This window comes from Indicator indicator, chromosome 5 (assembly GCF_027791375.1).
Source record: "Indicator indicator isolate 239-I01 chromosome 5, UM_Iind_1.1, whole genome shotgun sequence".
In the NCBI taxonomy this organism is placed as follows: domain Eukaryota; kingdom Metazoa; phylum Chordata; class Aves; order Piciformes; family Indicatoridae; genus Indicator; species Indicator indicator.
Window position 1 is genome coordinate 32,349,788 of NC_072014.1, and position 17,947 is coordinate 32,367,734.

The 17,947-nt window shown below is 48.2% G+C and overlaps 1 protein-coding gene across 1 annotated transcript in view; it reads right to left on the minus strand.

Annotated features, from left to right (window-relative positions):
• HEG1 (heart development protein with EGF like domains 1) overlaps window positions 1-17,947 on the minus strand; it is a 56,807-nt gene that overhangs the window by 29,520 nt on the left and 9,340 nt on the right. Inside the window, 9 exon segments of the mRNA XM_054381252.1 lie at window positions 286-600; window positions 1,515-1,847; window positions 3,360-3,671; window positions 4,100-4,399; window positions 5,770-5,808; window positions 5,811-5,934; window positions 5,937-6,061; window positions 6,366-6,650; window positions 8,146-8,421. Coding sequence (XP_054237227.1) covers window positions 286-600; window positions 1,515-1,847; window positions 3,360-3,671; window positions 4,100-4,399; window positions 5,770-5,808; window positions 5,811-5,934; window positions 5,937-6,061; window positions 6,366-6,650; window positions 8,146-8,421 — 2,109 coding nt within the window.

A 17,947-nucleotide genomic window follows, 5' to 3' on the forward strand; every position in this document is an offset into this window, starting at 1 on the left:
GGAGTGACTGGCTTTGCCTCCTGCTTGTACAAGTACAGTCAATAAGGCAAGTCTCGCAATTGCGCTGTCTCAGAAAACACCCCAAATCTCGGGGCCAGACTGCTCTTGCAGTGAGCCTGGGTTTTTCTGGTGACCAAGTGCACAAATCAGCTAATGCATTTTTCTCTGGAAGCTGAAATGTCCAATGGCATCATTCAGCACCTTCTAGCATGCCCTCACTCCTCCACACAGAGCAGATGTTTGAGGTCTCCAGGAAGAATCCCCACGAAGACAGTCATAGCTCACCTGGGGAAGTGCTTTCTGAGGCAGGTGGAGAGCCTGCGAGCAACCCAGTGGACAACATGGACAACACAGTGGCACCTCTGCCACCACCACTATGGGCTCCCAAAGAGGACCAGGTGTAGTCTGGAGAACTGATGGTTTTGGTAGCAGTAGTGGAAATCTCTGTTGTTTGGGTCAATCTGGTGATGGCTGGCAGAGACCTTAATGTCCTCCCTCCACCCTTTGTGGCTGTTATGGAAATGGAGGCACCAGGAGTAGGGTAATCCATTCTTCTCTCTGTTGACAGGATGCTGAATGAAACATGGTTGCTTCCAGTAGCTAAGATGTGATAAAGAAACAATTTACATTTTCACACATGTGAAACCATAACTGGACAGATTTTCTTCCAGTAACAGCCAGAGGCAGCAAGTACACACATGAGTAGAAAAATATGAGAAGATGTCAGTCCAGAGAAAATAGGAAATTTCCAAAGACATGAATCTTTCCTACAGAATTCTGTCTTCTAAAAAGCATTGTTTTTAATGCTGAGAGAAGTGCTATTATATAAAAATTGTTGAACTACTAACTCTGCACACTTGATTTCACCATTATGTGCCTGAGTGAACTCCATGCTGCTAGAACAAACAAATACCATAACAACCCAGAAAAGCCTGGAAATCAGTTCAGACAAAGCTCAATGCTGAGCAGCGAGAAGACCTTAGAGAAGGAGTCTGAACAAATGGTGTCAGGAGTATTGGACCCTTTCATAAGCACAGCAGGGTCTAGGACCAAACAGCAGCTTGAAGGACCTTAGAGGCCACATTGAAAGTTGCCTTAGATTTATTGAGTTGATTCAATTTCTGGGAAGCAGCCTGGTCCAAGGGGTAGGACAGAGGGCAGGAACTGAAGTTCATTGCCTGGGACTGCAGGGACATGATCTAATCCTCACTGGCTTAGCTCTCTTTCTTACATGGAGACGGCAACTGGAGATAGTAAAGAAAAGAATCGTGATTTGAAAGCTAATTGGTTTTTTTGGCATAATGAAACTTTCCTCGCATGTGCCCTTTCTGTAAAACACCCAAACCACATTTTTTGGTCAAGCAAGAGCTGGAATATTTCAGACACAAAATCACACTGCATCTTTCCAAGCAATATATTACGCATAGCAGAAAAGTCAGGAAAGTGGAGGAGACAGTAACAATCCTCCCTTTACTTTGAAGAAAAATGGTATTTCACTTCTAACTTGAGCTCACCTCGGGAAGGACCTTGTGAAGGAGAGTCAGAGCGTGTTAGCAAAGGGTCTGCTGCTTGCTCAGTGAAATCCATGATTTCTCTGGGCCCATGAACTCCAGGAGTCTCTCTCACAGAAGACATGGATGAGGATTGAATTGTACCCAAGGTCCTGTAGGTGCCACCACTGGACATGGAGGCTTCTGCTGCCCATCCACTGCTGCCCGAGGCAAACCTTGGGGGCCTCCTGCTGCTGCTGGTGGCCTTGGCTGAAATGAAAGTGCTGGTGGGAGAGGAAGCAAGGGGGTTTTTCTCTGTCGTTGAGCTGTTATCGGGTTGGTGGCTGCTCCTGACACCTAAGATAGGAAAAAAACAGGTTTGTTTTACATATATAGAGCCATACACTTGAGGGATTGTTTGTAGAGCACACGTTTCTGTGCTGTTTGTTGGGGAATTGAATAGACTTGAGTTTTCAGGCTGGAAAAGGTGCTGCTCCCTGAAGAGATGAATCCCTTACGATCAAGTACATGTGGCTTACAAAAATCTATGAAAATCTCAACTTAAAGCCATGTCTTTACCTCCAGGCTGCGCACAGTACCTGATTTATGCATTTAAGCTGCTTTTGAGCTTGTTAAAATCAGAGTATACACATCTAACTTCAAATCATATCTAGAGGATGAGCTAAACCAGGCCTGGTTAAGGTATTTTTAGTGACAGTTCAGAGAGCCAAGCTGCCAGTATTTGTCTGATGGCCAAGCCTCCAACAGCACCAGGCAGCCGAGGCCATGCAGGGCCAGACACAGCCTCACTTACATGATGCTCAGGAACACCTCAGCACCACAGCCTGGAGTCTGACCCAGCTTGATTTACCCCCTGGTTAACTGCTGTGCTGCCCCAAGGCTCTCCCACACCACAGTGCTGGGGATGTTGATATTTCACCAGCTCACTAGGAGCTGGAGCTGCACTATGACTTGCAGAGCCATGGGCTTAATTGGGAACTAATGTTGAATCAGAGAAGCGTTTTGACTGGAAGAAGCCTTTCAGGTTCAACCATTAACCTACCACTCCCATGTCACCTCTAAACCATGTCCCTGAGTATCAAATCGACATGCCTTTCAAATTCCTCCAGGGATGGTGACTCCACCAGTGCCCTGGGCAGCCCACTCCAGTGCTTAACAACCCTTTCAGTAAGTAAATTATTCCTAATATCGAACCTACACCCCCCCTGGTACAACTCGAGGCCATTTCCTCTTGTCCTATCACTTGTTACTTGTGAGAAGAGACCAACACCCACCTCACCACAACCTCTTTTCAGGGAGTTGCAGGGAGCAATGAGGTCTCCCCTTAGCCTCCTTTTTTTGATCCAGGCTAAACCCCATTTCCCTCAGCTGCTCCTCACAAGACTTGTGCTCTAGACCAGCCCCTTGCCAGCTTCATTACTCTTCTTGGGACATGCTCCAGCACCTTATTATGGGGTTAGTGGGGCAGAGCTCACTTGGGACCACTCCAAGGGCAAAGAGTGTCAGCACTGTCAGGGCAGTGAGGACTGCCAGAACACTCTCTCAGAGATCAGCCTGCGTGGCAGAAACCCAGCAGAAGTGTCTCCAGCAGGGAAGACTATGGCTGCTTTACCCAGTACAGGACTAATGTTAGCAGTGAGGACGCTGATATTATTTGCTCTTTCACCCAAAACCTGAGATCCACTCCCACCCTTCCCAGCAGCCCCACTGCCAGCCTAAAGCACCCAGTAATATATAAATATGCAAGCATCCAATAGCAACCAGTGGTCATATCTAAAGAAAAACAGCCTGAGGATGCGAACTCTTGCCCAGCCCAAAAGCAGACAGCTTTCAGACTAACAACTTTACCTCTTAAAGTACTTCCAGAGGCAGAGAGGGAGCTTGTGAGTGAAGGCTCCCCAGCAGGTGTCAGGAGATCAGTGGCTTCCTGTGAGCTGTTAGGACGGTGTGTCCTGGCCCGCAAGAAGAAGGTGCTGCCCAAAGAACCGGTAGGGTTGGTGCTGGTGGCGGAGCCCCTTGTAAGCCTGGCTGTGTGGCTGTTTGCAGGGGACACCTCTGTCCCTGCTGCTGCACTGGGCATGTCACCACCGTGGGCGTCCAAGTACATCATCATCTCTTCTGCAGCTGGGATGCTCTTGGGTTCGTAATTGCTGCTAAAGGCTACAAAATAGGAGAAACGAGATATAGAACTCCATACATACAAAATTCCATACACACAAATGAAAAGAGCTGGAAAGGTTTTATCCTGCTATCAGCAGGTGTAAACAACATGTGTCTGAATATTCAATATGGAAATATTTAATACTGGGAAATAACTAACACAGGGGAGAAAAATAGTGTCAATACAGGAACTCCTGAAGTTATTGCTTGCAAGATTCAACTGAAAGTTTTCAAGGAAAATCTATCCTCCTCTTCCAACAAGAATAATATTTATCTGTACTTTCATTTCTGTGAAATGTTTTTCAATGTACAGAACGTGCCAAATACAATATTATTCCTCCTTTCTTTAAAATAAAAAAGGATGTATTTTGCTTATAAAGAGCCTTTAAATAATGTTCTAAGTTAAACAGCTAGCTATCAAAACTCACTTGTGGAAGCGCTATCTGAAGCAGACGGCGAGCCTGTGAGGATTTGGTCTATGGCACCTCTGCCACCACCACCCTGGGCTCCTGAAGAGGACCGAATCTGATCTGAAGAGCTGGTGATTTCAGTACCAGAGGTGGAAATCTCTGCTGCATCAGCCAGTCTGGTGCTGGCTGGCACAGACCTTAACGTCCTCTCTCCACCCTTGGTGGCTGTTGTGGAAATGGAGGTGCTGGTGGTGGGGAAATCCGAAACTCTCCTCTCTGTGGCCGAGATGCTGGATGGTTGGTAGCTGCTTCCAATGGCTATGGTACAATAAAAAACCCTGGATTTATACGTAAGAAATTACAAACAGATGGATCCATTTTCCTCCCAGATGCTTACAGTGCACACACGGATATTAAGCATAGGAAGTTTTCAATCTGGACAAAGTGCTCTTTTGGAAAGGCATAAAACCCCTTGCTGCAGGAAGACCTTGCACAAAAACTGGGGCTTGCTGCCAGGACAGCACAGCTTCATGAGAGCTGGGGCAGCCCAGCCAGTGGAAAACCCCAAAGGACAAGGACTGCAAGGACCTGCCTTTAAATCCTACCTTTGCTCTAAGATTGGTGGAAATCAGCCCGTGTTCTCTTAGTAGCTTTCGTAGTTTGGATAGGGTATCAAAGAGCAAAGGGGAGAAACCTGAGTGCAGTCATGTTCCCATATGAGCTCATTACACATCCCAAGGCTTAACAGGACACAGGCAAAAGTGATTAAGGAAGCACAACATCGGGTAAAACAAATCATAGACTAACTGAGCTCACCTACAGCAGTGCTTTCTGAAGCCAGGTGAGATGGGGCGAGCCAATGCTCTGTGGAGGACCCAGGAAAAAGTCCTTGTATTGGGGCCAGTGAGAAGGGTGACAAGGCCAGAGGCTGAGCCACAGAGCCAGGCACCGCCCTTTGGATACCAGACCTCAGGCTTTCTGCAGCTCTGATGCTGCTTCCAGCAGCTGTGACAGAGGGAAGGGACATGTCAGAGTGAGAACCCTGGAGATGTGTTTGCTCCTGGCAAGCCCCAGACACAGGATAAGGACTTGGCAAAACTGAGGTTTTCAATAAATTCATGTAGAGTGAGTGCAGTGAAGTCTCCATTTTTGAGAGCTCCAGAAATTAGCTGCTCGCAAAGCAAGCAAAGAGAACCCGTGGAGCCCGGAGGTCTCAGGTTTGTTTTTCTGTGCCAGCTGCTGAAACACAGGCATCTCACTCTGTCTAGCTGAGTAACCCCACCTGGTCTGGCCAAGAGCATGGGTGACCAACATCATGCCCTACTACAGCACTGCTCAGCTAGGACACACAGGCCAGGAGGGCCTGGGAGTCAGCTTTGTTCTGTAGATGGCTCTGAACCAGCCAAGATATTTCACAGTTCAGGTACCCACCCTGCAGAAAACACACTGATAAGGTCCAAGGACTTTTTTTTTTTTTTTTTTTAAAGTGGAAAAAATTGGGAGGTTTGGGATCAAATTATTTTTTCCCATTGCTTTTTCCTGCTTCCAGTAGGAAAGTTCAGATACTATCCAAATAATAACAGAGTGCATGCAAAACACAACATCTTCAGCAACAATCTTCAAGAAAGCAAAAACTATATAAAGACTTTTCAAAGCTATAAAGAAATTTGTGGGCTTGCAAAGCTCACCTCCAAAAGTGCTGCCTGTGGCAGGCAATGCTGTGAGAGAGGGCTTGTGGAGTCCCCTGTGACATCTCTGGGATGTAGGATGATGTGGCTCGTACCAGTCTGGGTACTGGAAGCTCGGGGAAAGAACTGGGGCTGTCCTGGAGAGCCAGGGATGGGGATGCTGGGGAGAGGTTGTAAATTCCCCCATCACTCCCCAAAGGACCAGGTGAAGTGGCTGCAGTGCCCATGGGAGAGCTACCAAGTGGTTCCATGCCCACCCAGCTGCCTGGTGGTTGAGAGGGGCCACCAGTGCCTGCAAGGCAATGGGGGAAAGCAAATGAGAGAGAGGGCTGAGCTGTGCACCCAGCATCCTCTGCTGTCACCTTCCATCTCCTCCCACAGCCTGTGGTCCTCTGGTCTGTACTCTGCCTACAGCAGCTTTGTGTTTGGGAGCTGTACTGCGTAATTCAAAGCTTTCAAGGCCAGGAGAAGCCACATGGATCCTTCTCTCCACCTTCATGCATGAAGAATGCCAGAAATCTGCCCAGAGCACATGGTGAGGGTGGACAGCCAGATCCGGCACACAAAGCTCTAGCAGTGTAGAGGAGCCAGCCCGCTTTCTCCAGGGAGCAGCATCCACCTTATTCCCAGGCTGACCCGGGATGGCTCACCTGGGTGACGAGTCTCTGTGGATGAAGGAGGCAGCACTGTCCTCATTGTGCTGTCAAACTCCACCGTGTCCCAGGCCCTGTGGTCCCTGCCCAGTGTCCTCTCAGCAGAATCAGAGCTGATGGCTGCCAAAAACAATGATGTCCTCTCAGCAGTTGCAGGTGTGCTGGGAGAAGCCAAAGCCCTCTTGCCTCTCTCTCGGCTACCCATAGCACGGTGATGACTTCCTGCAGCTGGAAAGCAATGTAGAGAGGGTCATGTTTTCCCTTGAACAAGTTAATTTGTCTCAGCTAAGGTGGCAGCAGCAACTGTGTCCAGTTCGGGGCCCCTCAATTCAAGAAAGATGTTGAGTTGCTCGAATGTGTCCAGAGAAGGGCAACAAAGCTGTTCAGGGGTCTGGAGCACAAGCCCTGTGAGGAGAAGCTGAGGGACTGGGGTTGTTTAGCCTGGAGAAGAGAAGGCTCAGGGGAGACCTTGTTGCTGTCTACAACTACCCAAAGGGAGGTTGTAGCCAGGTGGGGGTTGGTCTCTTTTCTCAGGCAACCAGCAACAGAACAAGAGGACACAGTCTCAAGCTGTGCAAGTTTAGGCTTGATCTTAGAAAAAAGTTCTTCACAGAAAGAGAGATTTTCCATTGGAATGGGCTGCCCAGGAAGGTGGTGGGGTCCATGTCCCTGGAGGTGTTTAAGAAAAGACTGGACAAGGCACTTAGTGCCATGATCTAGTTGATTAGTTAGGGTTGGGTGATCGGTTGGACTGGATGATCTTGGAGGTCTCTTCCAACCTGGCTGATTCTGTGATCTGTAATCTGTGATCACCTGCAGTGGTACCCAACCCTACAATATGCAATAGGTCACAGCTGCATCCCCAGTGTTTCCTCCTGTTTTTACAAAGAGCACACTGTAAGAGGGACTGCTGGGAACAGAAGATTTCTCTAACCAAAACTCACCAGTATTTCAAAATTTGTCTTCATTTGTGCATGCAAAAGATACCCAGTTTTTAAAAAATATTAGAAATGGAGAAAGCAGGAAGGAGCTCATGCTGGAACAGCCAGCAGCTGGCAGCCTGAGCAGGCCAGATACATACTCTGGTCCCTAAGCAGGAAAAATAATGAGACAATAAAAAATTAAAGAAAACCTCTATAGTCATATCTCTTTTTTTTTTCCATATTTATTTCATCTGGGGATATTAGGAAAAAAAGGAAGAGGGGAGAGGGCAATCTGCACAGCCTTGTCCTGCTGGTGTGGGAAACAGACTTTGATTTAGTGCATCCTTAAAGTGCATTAGTTTACTTATGACCACAGTCCCACCAAATGTGGTGAAGATTATGATTACTCGCATGATTTCCACATGAAGACCTTAGCCACACAACTGGTCAGCTATTTTTAACTCAGGCACTTATAATCTAGGCTGGATTCATGATGGGGTATGTCTCCTCCCGGGAGGAGGCATGGGGATGCTAGGGAGCTCTGCTTTGCACACAGCCTTTAAGCTCTGTGGATGGGCAGGACTCTCTGGGGTGCTGTTGAGTGGTGAGTAACAACAGTAGCAGCTCCTCAGAATCACCTTCATTCTAAGGTTAAAAAGTAATCAGCTGCTCTGGGATTGGATTTCTTCCAAAATTCTGAATTTCTAGCAGTAGAGCAGGAATAATTCTTAACCCACAGGCTATGCTCAGTCCATGGGCTGGGAACAGCAAACAGGGCCTCTCACACTGATAAAACTTACCAGGAGGATGGTTATGAGTGGGCAGGCTAGTCGTTATCCCAGCAGATGGGCTGTCTGAGGGTCCTGCTCCCGGTGGGGTGGCATCCCTATGGCCGCTGAGAGGAGCGGCATGCCTCGTGACCTCACTGGCTGCCAGCACAGCACCATGGCTGGCAGGCAGCAATGTCTGGTCCCCAATCCTGGCCAGCATCGTCACCAGCTCCACACCATCCACAGGAGCACCAGAAGTCCTTATCTCCATATCCGACCTCCTTGCCTGCCCGGCGCTTTCAATGACTGAAAGGCGGAACAAGAAAAACATTAAAATCCCATCAGTGCTGGACCTGCAGGCTCAGCTCATTGCAGTACCACCAAGGCCAAGCTCTGATCTCATTTTCACTAGAGAAAATTTTTGCATAATCAAAATACAGACATGAAATTTATTTTTGGATTCACATCAGTGGAAATTAGCTTTATCTGTAGGGCCAAACGTCAAAACCTACTTTTGCGCCTAAGATCAATTCAGTTCAGCACCCCCATCCTTTTTTTGTGTGTGTATTAGGAGAAATGAATCTTTGGAGGAGCAAAAAAGAAAGTCTTAAACAAATAACCAACAGAGCTACACAGTGTGGAGTTCATGGGAGGAGGGTGTAGGTCTCCAGAGCTGATAGCTAGCTGGAGACCAACACAGCCCACATGCCCCATCTCAAGGATGTTAATGGAAGGTGGAGGGCCCCGCACCTCTTCCCTTTTATCTGCTCAGCTAGTGCTTGCAGGATGCTTGACCTCAAATCCCACTGCTTCTACAGAGCTAGCATGAAGCTGGCTGGGAACTGCAAACAGGAAGGTTGGCATAATCCATCCAGCCTCCATGAGGCACCAGGACAGAAGAGATCAGTGCATGGTGTGGTTTACCCTGGCTGTTCAGGTGCTAAAGCAACCCTAGGTGATTGACATTTTGGTGTATCTGACATTAATGACTACCAGATGATGACAGACAAGATGGAGACGTTTGTACATCTGCAGGTCTATTTCCTGTGACCAAATGTGGGTGAAGCTCCTGCTCCATCCTAACAGTGCTTGGGCAGCAAGAACGCTGCTCCAAACTCCCACCTCTCCCCTGTCTAAAGTTATCTTCTCATTTCATTAGAAAGTGAATAAACACATTTATGGAACAAAAGTTGGATCCCAAGCCAGCACTACCCTTTAGCTTAGCTAGCTCTTCCCCTCTTTCTGCTTCCTCCCCACCACACCGATGTGCAAAAGCAACAATCTCATCCTCTATTTTGCAAAGTTTCTTCTGCATTTCTACCATCTGCTGTACCTCATGGACCCAAAAATGACTTCTCCCAGGGACGTCAACAAGCATGCTTTACAGGATCTCCAAAAGCACACAGATGGTTGTGTGCATCTCTAGAAAATAAACATGTTCCCAAATGGAGCCCTAAGCAAGAACTGAAGATGTTACTCAGTAGCCAGCCTTTCAGCTCAATCATTAACACTGACAGTAGCAGCAGGACTCATGGCGCTTCAGCCTTGGCTCTACCATCCAGACTGATACTGCCTGGAGCAGAGCATCTAGAGACAGCTGCTGTGAGATTTGCAGGGGGAATCGAGGTTCCCAGTCCGTGGGACCATCCAGGGCTGCACAAGGATTTCCCTGTACGTTGGTCACATGAAAACCACCAGCAATCATCCCTGTGCTATGTTACAGCCCAAAGGCTCGTCTGGCACTGCAACCTCAGGTGCTCTTTAAAGCCCACAGCAAGTCAAAGCAAGGCCAAATCATGGCTGTGTGACCTGAAACAGCAACACGTGAGTTTTGCCTATTTTCTTTATAGCCAAAATGCACTTTCTGAGCTGCAATAGCCCAATGCATGCTACATGTGCTGAACGGGCAGAATGGGAGCCTGGCTAGGGAAACTGCAACATAAAGTGACAGGAGGTGAAGCCTCTCCAGAAATTGAGAAAAATTGTGTATTTTGGGAGAGGAGCTCTCCCCACTTTGCACTTCAGAGATCCACCAGGCTATGCAATGTGTCTTGCCTGTCTCACACACAGCATCTCAAAACAGGGCTGGAGATGACACTTAGGCAGCAGCTAAAGGCATCACTCGGTCTCTCCCCAAAAGCTCCAATGTTGAAGGTTAAGCCTTGCACATCTGTCCTTGGCCTCCAAGCACTTTCTAGAAGAAAGCTGTGCCTTGGAGAAACATCCATGGGACACCTACTCCTCCTTGCTTCCTCTGCTGTACATACCATGCCAGAGGCAGCAATTTCAGACATGGTCTCTTCTATCCATCTTCAATAGCTTCAGTGGGAACTCATCAAGAAAAGAAGAGATCTGTAGATAGGACAGCATGCATCTCATTCTGGAAGTCTGAGCACCATGAGGCCCAAGGAGACATGAGCTGCAGTAGCACAGAGACCCTCAGGTGCCTTTACAGACAGCCCTAGCCATGGCTGCAATGCTCATCTCACCAAGCCCACCGAGCAGCCACTGCCATCTGGAGCCCACTCTGAGCCATCTCCTGTTCCATAGAACAAGCTGCTTGATGTCACCAGGGATGAAAAGTCACCAGGGACTTGCTACACTCATTTGCAGGCCAATACCCAGCCCATCACTGTAGCCTGCAAGCCCATTTATGGCAGCCCCAGCTGCTGAAAGATGTGGGTGTTCTGGAGGGCAGCACGCTGACTTCCTCTCTGCTCCCCTCTCATTAAAATCTTTTGCTGTGCAACCCATGCCTACTGTGCCCCAGCAGCCAGCTTTGCTGCACAGACACAAAGCAAAGCAGCAGATGCTTTAAGGAACCCTTAGGGAATGAGCATAGACAGAGGGAAATTTGCTTTCTCAGGTTGGCAAGTCATTTGTCAACAAGGGCTCCAGCCAGGCACGCTAAAATATATAGCAGGGCACTGCGGCAGGCATTTAATTGTCACTTCTTAAAAACAGCCCTGGAAATGCCAGCAGGCAGAACCTTCAGCTACAACCCTTGATTGAATGCAGCCAGTTCAAAAGTAAAATGCTGCTGGCTGTTTATCTTGTTTGCCCTGCAAATCCAGAGTTTTCCCTATCCTCTTTTCGCTCTGCAGAACTGCTAGGAATAAATCGAAGCAAAATCCTACCCCTTATCATGACTGCCAGCAAACCCAGCTTTGAGTGCAGTCAGGGAGTGGAAGGGCAGAATAAGAAGGTATTATTTACACAGGCTTTTTAGAGTCATCTGGCATTTTTAATGCTGCCATGCAAGGTATGCCAGGTCCTGGTGCAGTGAGGAAAACCTTGCGACAGCGCTTCCCCAGTTCAGTGGGTGCAGAGCATGGGCATGAACCATGCTGGAAAATCCAAAATGCAATAAGGAAATCCTACCAAAATCAGGCTGTTCCATAAAACAGGCATGAAATCTCATCTCATCACACACCCATCAAACCAGCCAGAAGTGCGAGAAAACCACAGTCTCTTCTTTTCACTTGCCTACAGAAATTAGCTTTCAGAAATTACCCTCTGCTCAAGTGGATGGGCCAGATGCAAACTTTTTGCCAATAAATACACATGGGACAATTGTGCCTCCCCTGATGCATTAGAGACTTAAAGCATAGTGGCCCTTTAGCTCAGGTACTGATTTGTCACTAACAATTTCCTCACATCCTAAGCTGCCAGCTGCTTTCCATGGTTTAACTCCACGTGACTGCAGCTGTCAAGAGAAATATTTGACTTAGAGTACAAAACCCCTCTGCCACCCACTGGACTGGTGTTTTCCTTCCCAGTTAAAACCAGCAGTGATGCTCACCAGACAGGTCGAGGCTCAGAGTTACTTTTTCTTCACAAGCATAACAAGTTTGTGGCTTGCTGGGAGCTGAGTTATAACACAGCCAGGACAAACAGATCAAGTTCCAGCTGATTTCTCGAGGCTTTGGGTTTGCCCCTGGCAGCCCAGTTGGATATCTACCTTGTGAGACTCCTGAAAAATCCCTTTTGCACCAGCAGCTTTCTGTCTCCATCCCTGGGCACAGCATGGACACTGTCCTGGCCAGGAGATGGCTGCTGCTGAGGTAATGTCATGGTAAGCCTCAAGACTCAACCATGGGACAGAACAACACTGAAAAGCACAACACTGCAAGTTTTCAGCAGAGGCTGTGATTGCTGATGGCCATTTCAGGGTACAGATTGTAAAGGGGGAGCAGGATTCACTCAGACATCATTTGAACAGGAGCATCACAGCCAGCCAAGGTGCACCACAAGCTGTTCCAGGCCTGTTGCTTTCCTGCAGAAGGGATTTTTCTCCTCAGAGGGCAGAAAGAGACTCCCTTAACTGGGGAATGCAAATTTAATCTGTGCACACAGGAAAAGCCAAGAGTGGTTTCTTGGCTGCCCAGAGAAGCCCTTCACCCCAGTCAGAGTCTCCTCAAAAGGGTGTTGATTCCCTGGGGACCATTCACCGGACAGCTGCCCATGCAGCCGCTCTTTCACCAGGGATATGGCCACCCTGGGAGCATCCCACGCTGAGCTGAGCAAGGCTGAAGCCAAAGCAGGCTCCTCCCAAGGCCAGGCAGCTATAATTATAAAGCCCACATCTGTTAACGTTGCATAATCTTAGTAACATCCCAGGCTCACAGAGGGAAAAATCCTCATCTCCACTTAGGAAACTCTTTGCCGGCTGTAGGAAAAGGTTAGGAAGAAAAGGCAGGCTGCAAGGGAGAAGAAGTGGGGAGCAAAGCTGGGACTGTTGGCCCTGCAGTGGGTGGCACAGGCAGCTGCTGGTCCTTGCTGGGGCCGGGACTGGGCTCTGTGCTGTGTTTTGAACGGCTGCTGCGGATGTCAGGATCATGGGTGGAGGCCGGTTAGAAGCCAAGTGAGTTTGTGTGAACAAAAGCTACAGCCCTAAATCTGGATCGTCCAGGCCTCTCTGGGATTTTCAGTTTCCTTCCTTGTTCTTGCCCTGAAAGAAGCAGTTTGAGAAGGGGTGTGTAATGGGGGGGAGCAGCAGGGGGGCTGAAATGAAGATTAAAAAAAAAAGTTCATACTTGAGAAGGGTCAGTTGAGTGTAAACACACTGATAACACTGCTCGGGGAAGGTCCCTCCTGGGCACTAAGCACGGGAAGAACGCAAGAGGCTTTTAACCACATGCGGTCAACCCTCCTTTGCTAATTCTTTTGATATAAACAAAAGGAATTATTCAGGCTGGATGAAGAAAGGTGGCAAGAAAAAGTGGATAGGGAAGAGAAAAGGAGTAGGAACCCTGGCAGCAACTCCTGCCCTGCTTGCAGGGCTCAGCTCAGATGGGTTACCCCACAGGCACATCCCCTAGCAGCACCTTGCTCTGGTCTTTGTGCTCCTCATCTTCTCCCCACTGGGTCCCAGGCAGAGCAGGACAGCAATTCTCAGGATTTTAAATCATTTTAACCATAATATGAAGGATTTATCCAGCTAGAAAAGGTGACTGGAGCTTTAATATGACAGCTCAAAAAAGATGCTGGGGGCTTAATACTAGCAGTAAACTCTGCAAGCTCTCAGTGCCAAGGTCCATTTGGTTAACACCTACCTGGTCACCATGTCCACAGGACTAGGGTATTCAGCATTGTCCTCAGCCCCTTTTATACCAGGCCACAGCACTTTGCTTGCAGTGCTGCTTTATCAGACAAAACCACACCACTTCTATACCACCTCCCCTCCTGGACCTGTAGAACCATGGAGGATGCTAAAGGCCGTTTTTGCTTCCTACCCTTTTTTTTCACCATCTCAGAGCTGATACTCAGAGATGCCATAAGAAAAAAAAAAAAAAAAGGATCAGATTATTGCTTTTAAGAGCAGTACCCTAAAGCAGAGAGACAGGTACTCCAAAATAAAGAGTACATAGAAACCTGTGCTTATTTCCAAAAGTGTAGGATGCATGCACACAACCTGCCTGCAACCAGGGATAACAGCTGCCCAGTGCAGGGACAGAATGCTGCCCTGTTCTCCAGTGGTTTCCAGCCTCTTAATTTTGGTGTCCTACACATCTCCTTGGGGAGGTGCAAGCTCCCAGATCACCAGCTTGAGCCTATGAAACCCTGAGCTTCTTACTTGTCATTCTTGGACAGTTTAATCTACTCATCTCATGCTGCCTGAAAACCACCATCCCAGGGCTCAAAGCAGCACGGAACACATCTTTTCAAGAGCTTTTGATTTTAAATAGATTTTAGTATTTTTTTTTAGAGCCCTGTTTAACTATCAAGTCTTTGGAAAGCACATTCAAATACAAGTCCACTTCCAACAGGGCTAGGCTGCCTCATGCCTACCCATACTCCTAAAAACCCCCATAATTCCACCAAGGCTCCAGTAAAATCCTAATCCAGCCAGCCACATATATTAGGAACCAGTGAAGTGGAGACCAAGCCTCCAGATTCAGAGAGGCCCCACAGGGCCCCAGGACCCATGTCCCTGCTGCTTTTCCTGAGCAGAAAGCCTGAATTAGCTGTATTTTCTTGCTGGCTCATTTATTTCCTACCTCAGCAGTGTCCCCTCTGGTGTTGTCTCCTGGTGTCAATGTGGGGAAAGCCTCCACAGCCCTTAGGGATGCAAAGGCAGCTCTGCCCTAGCACCAGCTGACACAGCCCAAGAGCACTTACCAAAGGGATTTCTTTCTCATCTTTTTCAGTAAACGGTAATTAAAATCAGTCATAAGAAATCCTGCCGAAAGGCACAGCTCTCCGAGTGCTCACACCTCCTCTCCATCGCCTCTCTGCCATACTGAAACACCTCCAAGCACCCTGCACTGCAGACCCCAAGCACTAAATCCCAGCGCCACCTCGTTCACTTCTAAACCCCCAGGCTCTGCTTTAACGCCCTGCACTTTCTTTCTCCTTCCAGGGTTTTCAAAGTCCCTGGAAGCTTTGCTCGGAGGGAAGGCAGTGGTACCCTCCCCATCTCTTGTGAGAGCAGAGCAAAAGCCATGCTGGGACCCAGCCCCATGTCGTTTTAACTTGTGCTCCCATCTGAGGGCAGTGCTGCTGGAGACTGTCAGACGGCTTGGGGAGGAAGTCTCCTGGCAGGGCTCCACCAAAGTGGAGTTGCTAGGTCACTGGAACAATAAAAAGGCAAGAAAAAACATCCTGGCTGCAAAAAAGAAAGGAAAAAAAAAAAAAGGGGGGGGGGAGAGTAGGGGGGGAAAGCCATGGTAATGTCTACAGTTCAGGATAAGAGGAAAGAAATGGCTGGAGAAAGCAGGATGATGCTGATGCTGGCTTTTGTATACACAAGATTGAATTTCCAGCATGAACCTTTCTCCCGAACTTTCACAGGAATAATTCCAGAAACCTGGAAGTTGCCTGCTAGGTTTGCAATTGGTAAGAGCTCACATGGCATGAGGCAATATTTCCAGGGAAGCTAGCCCTGCTAGCTACTGCTAGGGAGAGATTAATTACCCTTGGCATGTCAACCAGGGCATCGCAATCCATCGTATGACTTTCTCCCATCATCATCCAGCCCCAGCAGCTGCCCACTTTCATTTAAACCATCAATACAAGGAAATTGCCTCTGAGCAGGGCTGTATTTTGGTGAGCAAGACCACTGCACACCCAGGCCTTGAGCTCCTCCATAAAGAAAGGTGCTGGTAGCTTAGAAGCTTCAGGATGAAATTTTGCTTTCTGAAAAGTTTAATTTCAGGGCCAGAAGGGAGCATTAGCTCATTCTGTCTGACCTCATGTATAACCAAAGTCATTCCATGCAGCTTATTTACTTCCAGTATAAGCTCAGTGACTTGTATTTGACTAGAACAGATCTTGCAGAGAAAAAAAAAAAACAGACTATTGATATTTGTGATTATTTGGGATTGTGCTTAAAACAACAAGAACAATGGGTTGAAGTACAGATTTTTCTGCACAAATTCTCAACATCCATCAAAAAGCCCCATTTGCCCCACGAGCTAAGGTCTCTGCATACCTGGGAGAAAACAAGGCAGTACTATCATGCCACACTCTGGAAATGAAACCATGGGGCCCTGCTCCAAAGTGGTCTAAGACCAGGAGGCACTTCCCACAGTCAGGAGGGGACAATAAGCACCAGGAAGGATAAGGAAGTAGGAAACGGAGTGCTGCCATGCCATGCACTCCTAAGCAGCCAAGCACTGCCACAGGTCTCTGGAGGCTGAGTGATGCTGCCCACCACTGCAGGGTGGGCTGTGGTCCAGATGTCTTAACTAGAACCTTGCTCCAGCAATGCACTTAAGAACAGCTCCCCAGAGAGCTATTCTCTGTACTTAACACTAAGCATATGCCAAAGAGCTTTGCTGGCTGGCAGCTGCACCAGGGATGATGACCAACCTGAGAACTCAGCAAATTCTCAAGGATATGGTAGAGACCAGAGGGATGAAAGGCCCTCTCAGATGCAGGAGGATCACAAAGCCACCAAAGGGCAGACACAGCTTGGTGACACACAGATACAGGATTCACAGGATTCCTCCCTTCATGTAGACTAGCAAAATCCAACCCCATCCCAGGGGAAAACTCATGGCAATCTAAGTCTTACATCTAGCTCTTGCCTCCCAGCTGAAGGTGGTAGTAGGAATGCTGGATGCTCTTGTGGTTTCTACTCTCCTAGCAAGGCACAGGGAGATTTTAAAGGGGATGAAGAAAAAAAGCAAACAAGCGAAACTCAAAGCCATTTAGAAAGAAATTAATCTCCAGAAGAGACAGGGGCCCCCACCTCCCTTCCCCCATCTGCTGTGAAAGGATGATGATCTAAACCACATTTCCTAGATGACACTGCACTGATCTGCTGCCGGAAGCAGTGGTGGCAACGCTCAGGATGGCAACAGACATCCTTCTTCCAAGGGACAAGACAGCTTTGCCCCCCCGGGTACCTGCCAGCTGGTGACTGCTGCCACAGAGGAGCAGCACGCCCAGGTGGCCCTCCTGCTGTCCCTCACTGCTCTCCAACTGCCTCTGCAGTCACATGTTTCCTTTCTGAGAACTAGAGGGGAAGGGATTTACCGTTACCAGTGCCTTTCTGTACATGTTCCCAGGAGGCTGCAAACAAGACCCCTTCATTTGCCTGCCTGCAGGTCTCTGCGCTGCAGCCCCCTGCCTGAGCCCTGTGGCCAGCAGTGAAAACGGGTGATGAAGAAGGGCAGGATTGGGGCTGTCACCCTCCAAGCTGTCACTGAGAGCTCAGAGCAGTCAAGGTCAGGTCACAAGCTACCTTGGTGCATACAAGCACTGTGTGCTGAGTGAGGCTGCGCAGAGGATCTGGAACCCAGAAATCTGAGCCCAAACGTTCTTATTACCCAGCATGGAGCCACTTCACACCAAGTGCCTCAGCGCACTCTTGCTGTCAAGAGACCATCAACTTCAGTCTTAACCCAGAATGTGACGCAGCTTACCCAGCACCATATGATCTCCAGGCATACCAGCAATTTGCAGAACAAGGTTATGAGGAGCTCTGCACAGTATGGACCATTCTCAGAGGCCATGAAATTGCTAGTACTCCCATTCCTCAGGTCAGAAGCCTCCTGGTCCTCATTTTGCTTTCTTCACGCGTCGTATTTGTTCCACATCCCTCTGAAAAACCATCTTCACAATTATTCTCTACTCTCTGATCAAGTTTCCCTCCTAAGAAACATCCTTTCAAAGGGCTTTTATCTGCAGGGTTGGCTGCCAGTCTAATACTGCAGCCCCATTCTGCATTGGCTGAAAGAGCTGATAATATCCTAAAAAGAATTAACATTTAGATGTTAGTCCTGTAACTGAATCCAAATCAAACAATGATGACTGTTCAAATGCCTAAAGCTACTCAGGCATTACCCTTTGAGCTCTTCCAAGCTTCTACCAGGGGTAAGGAGTT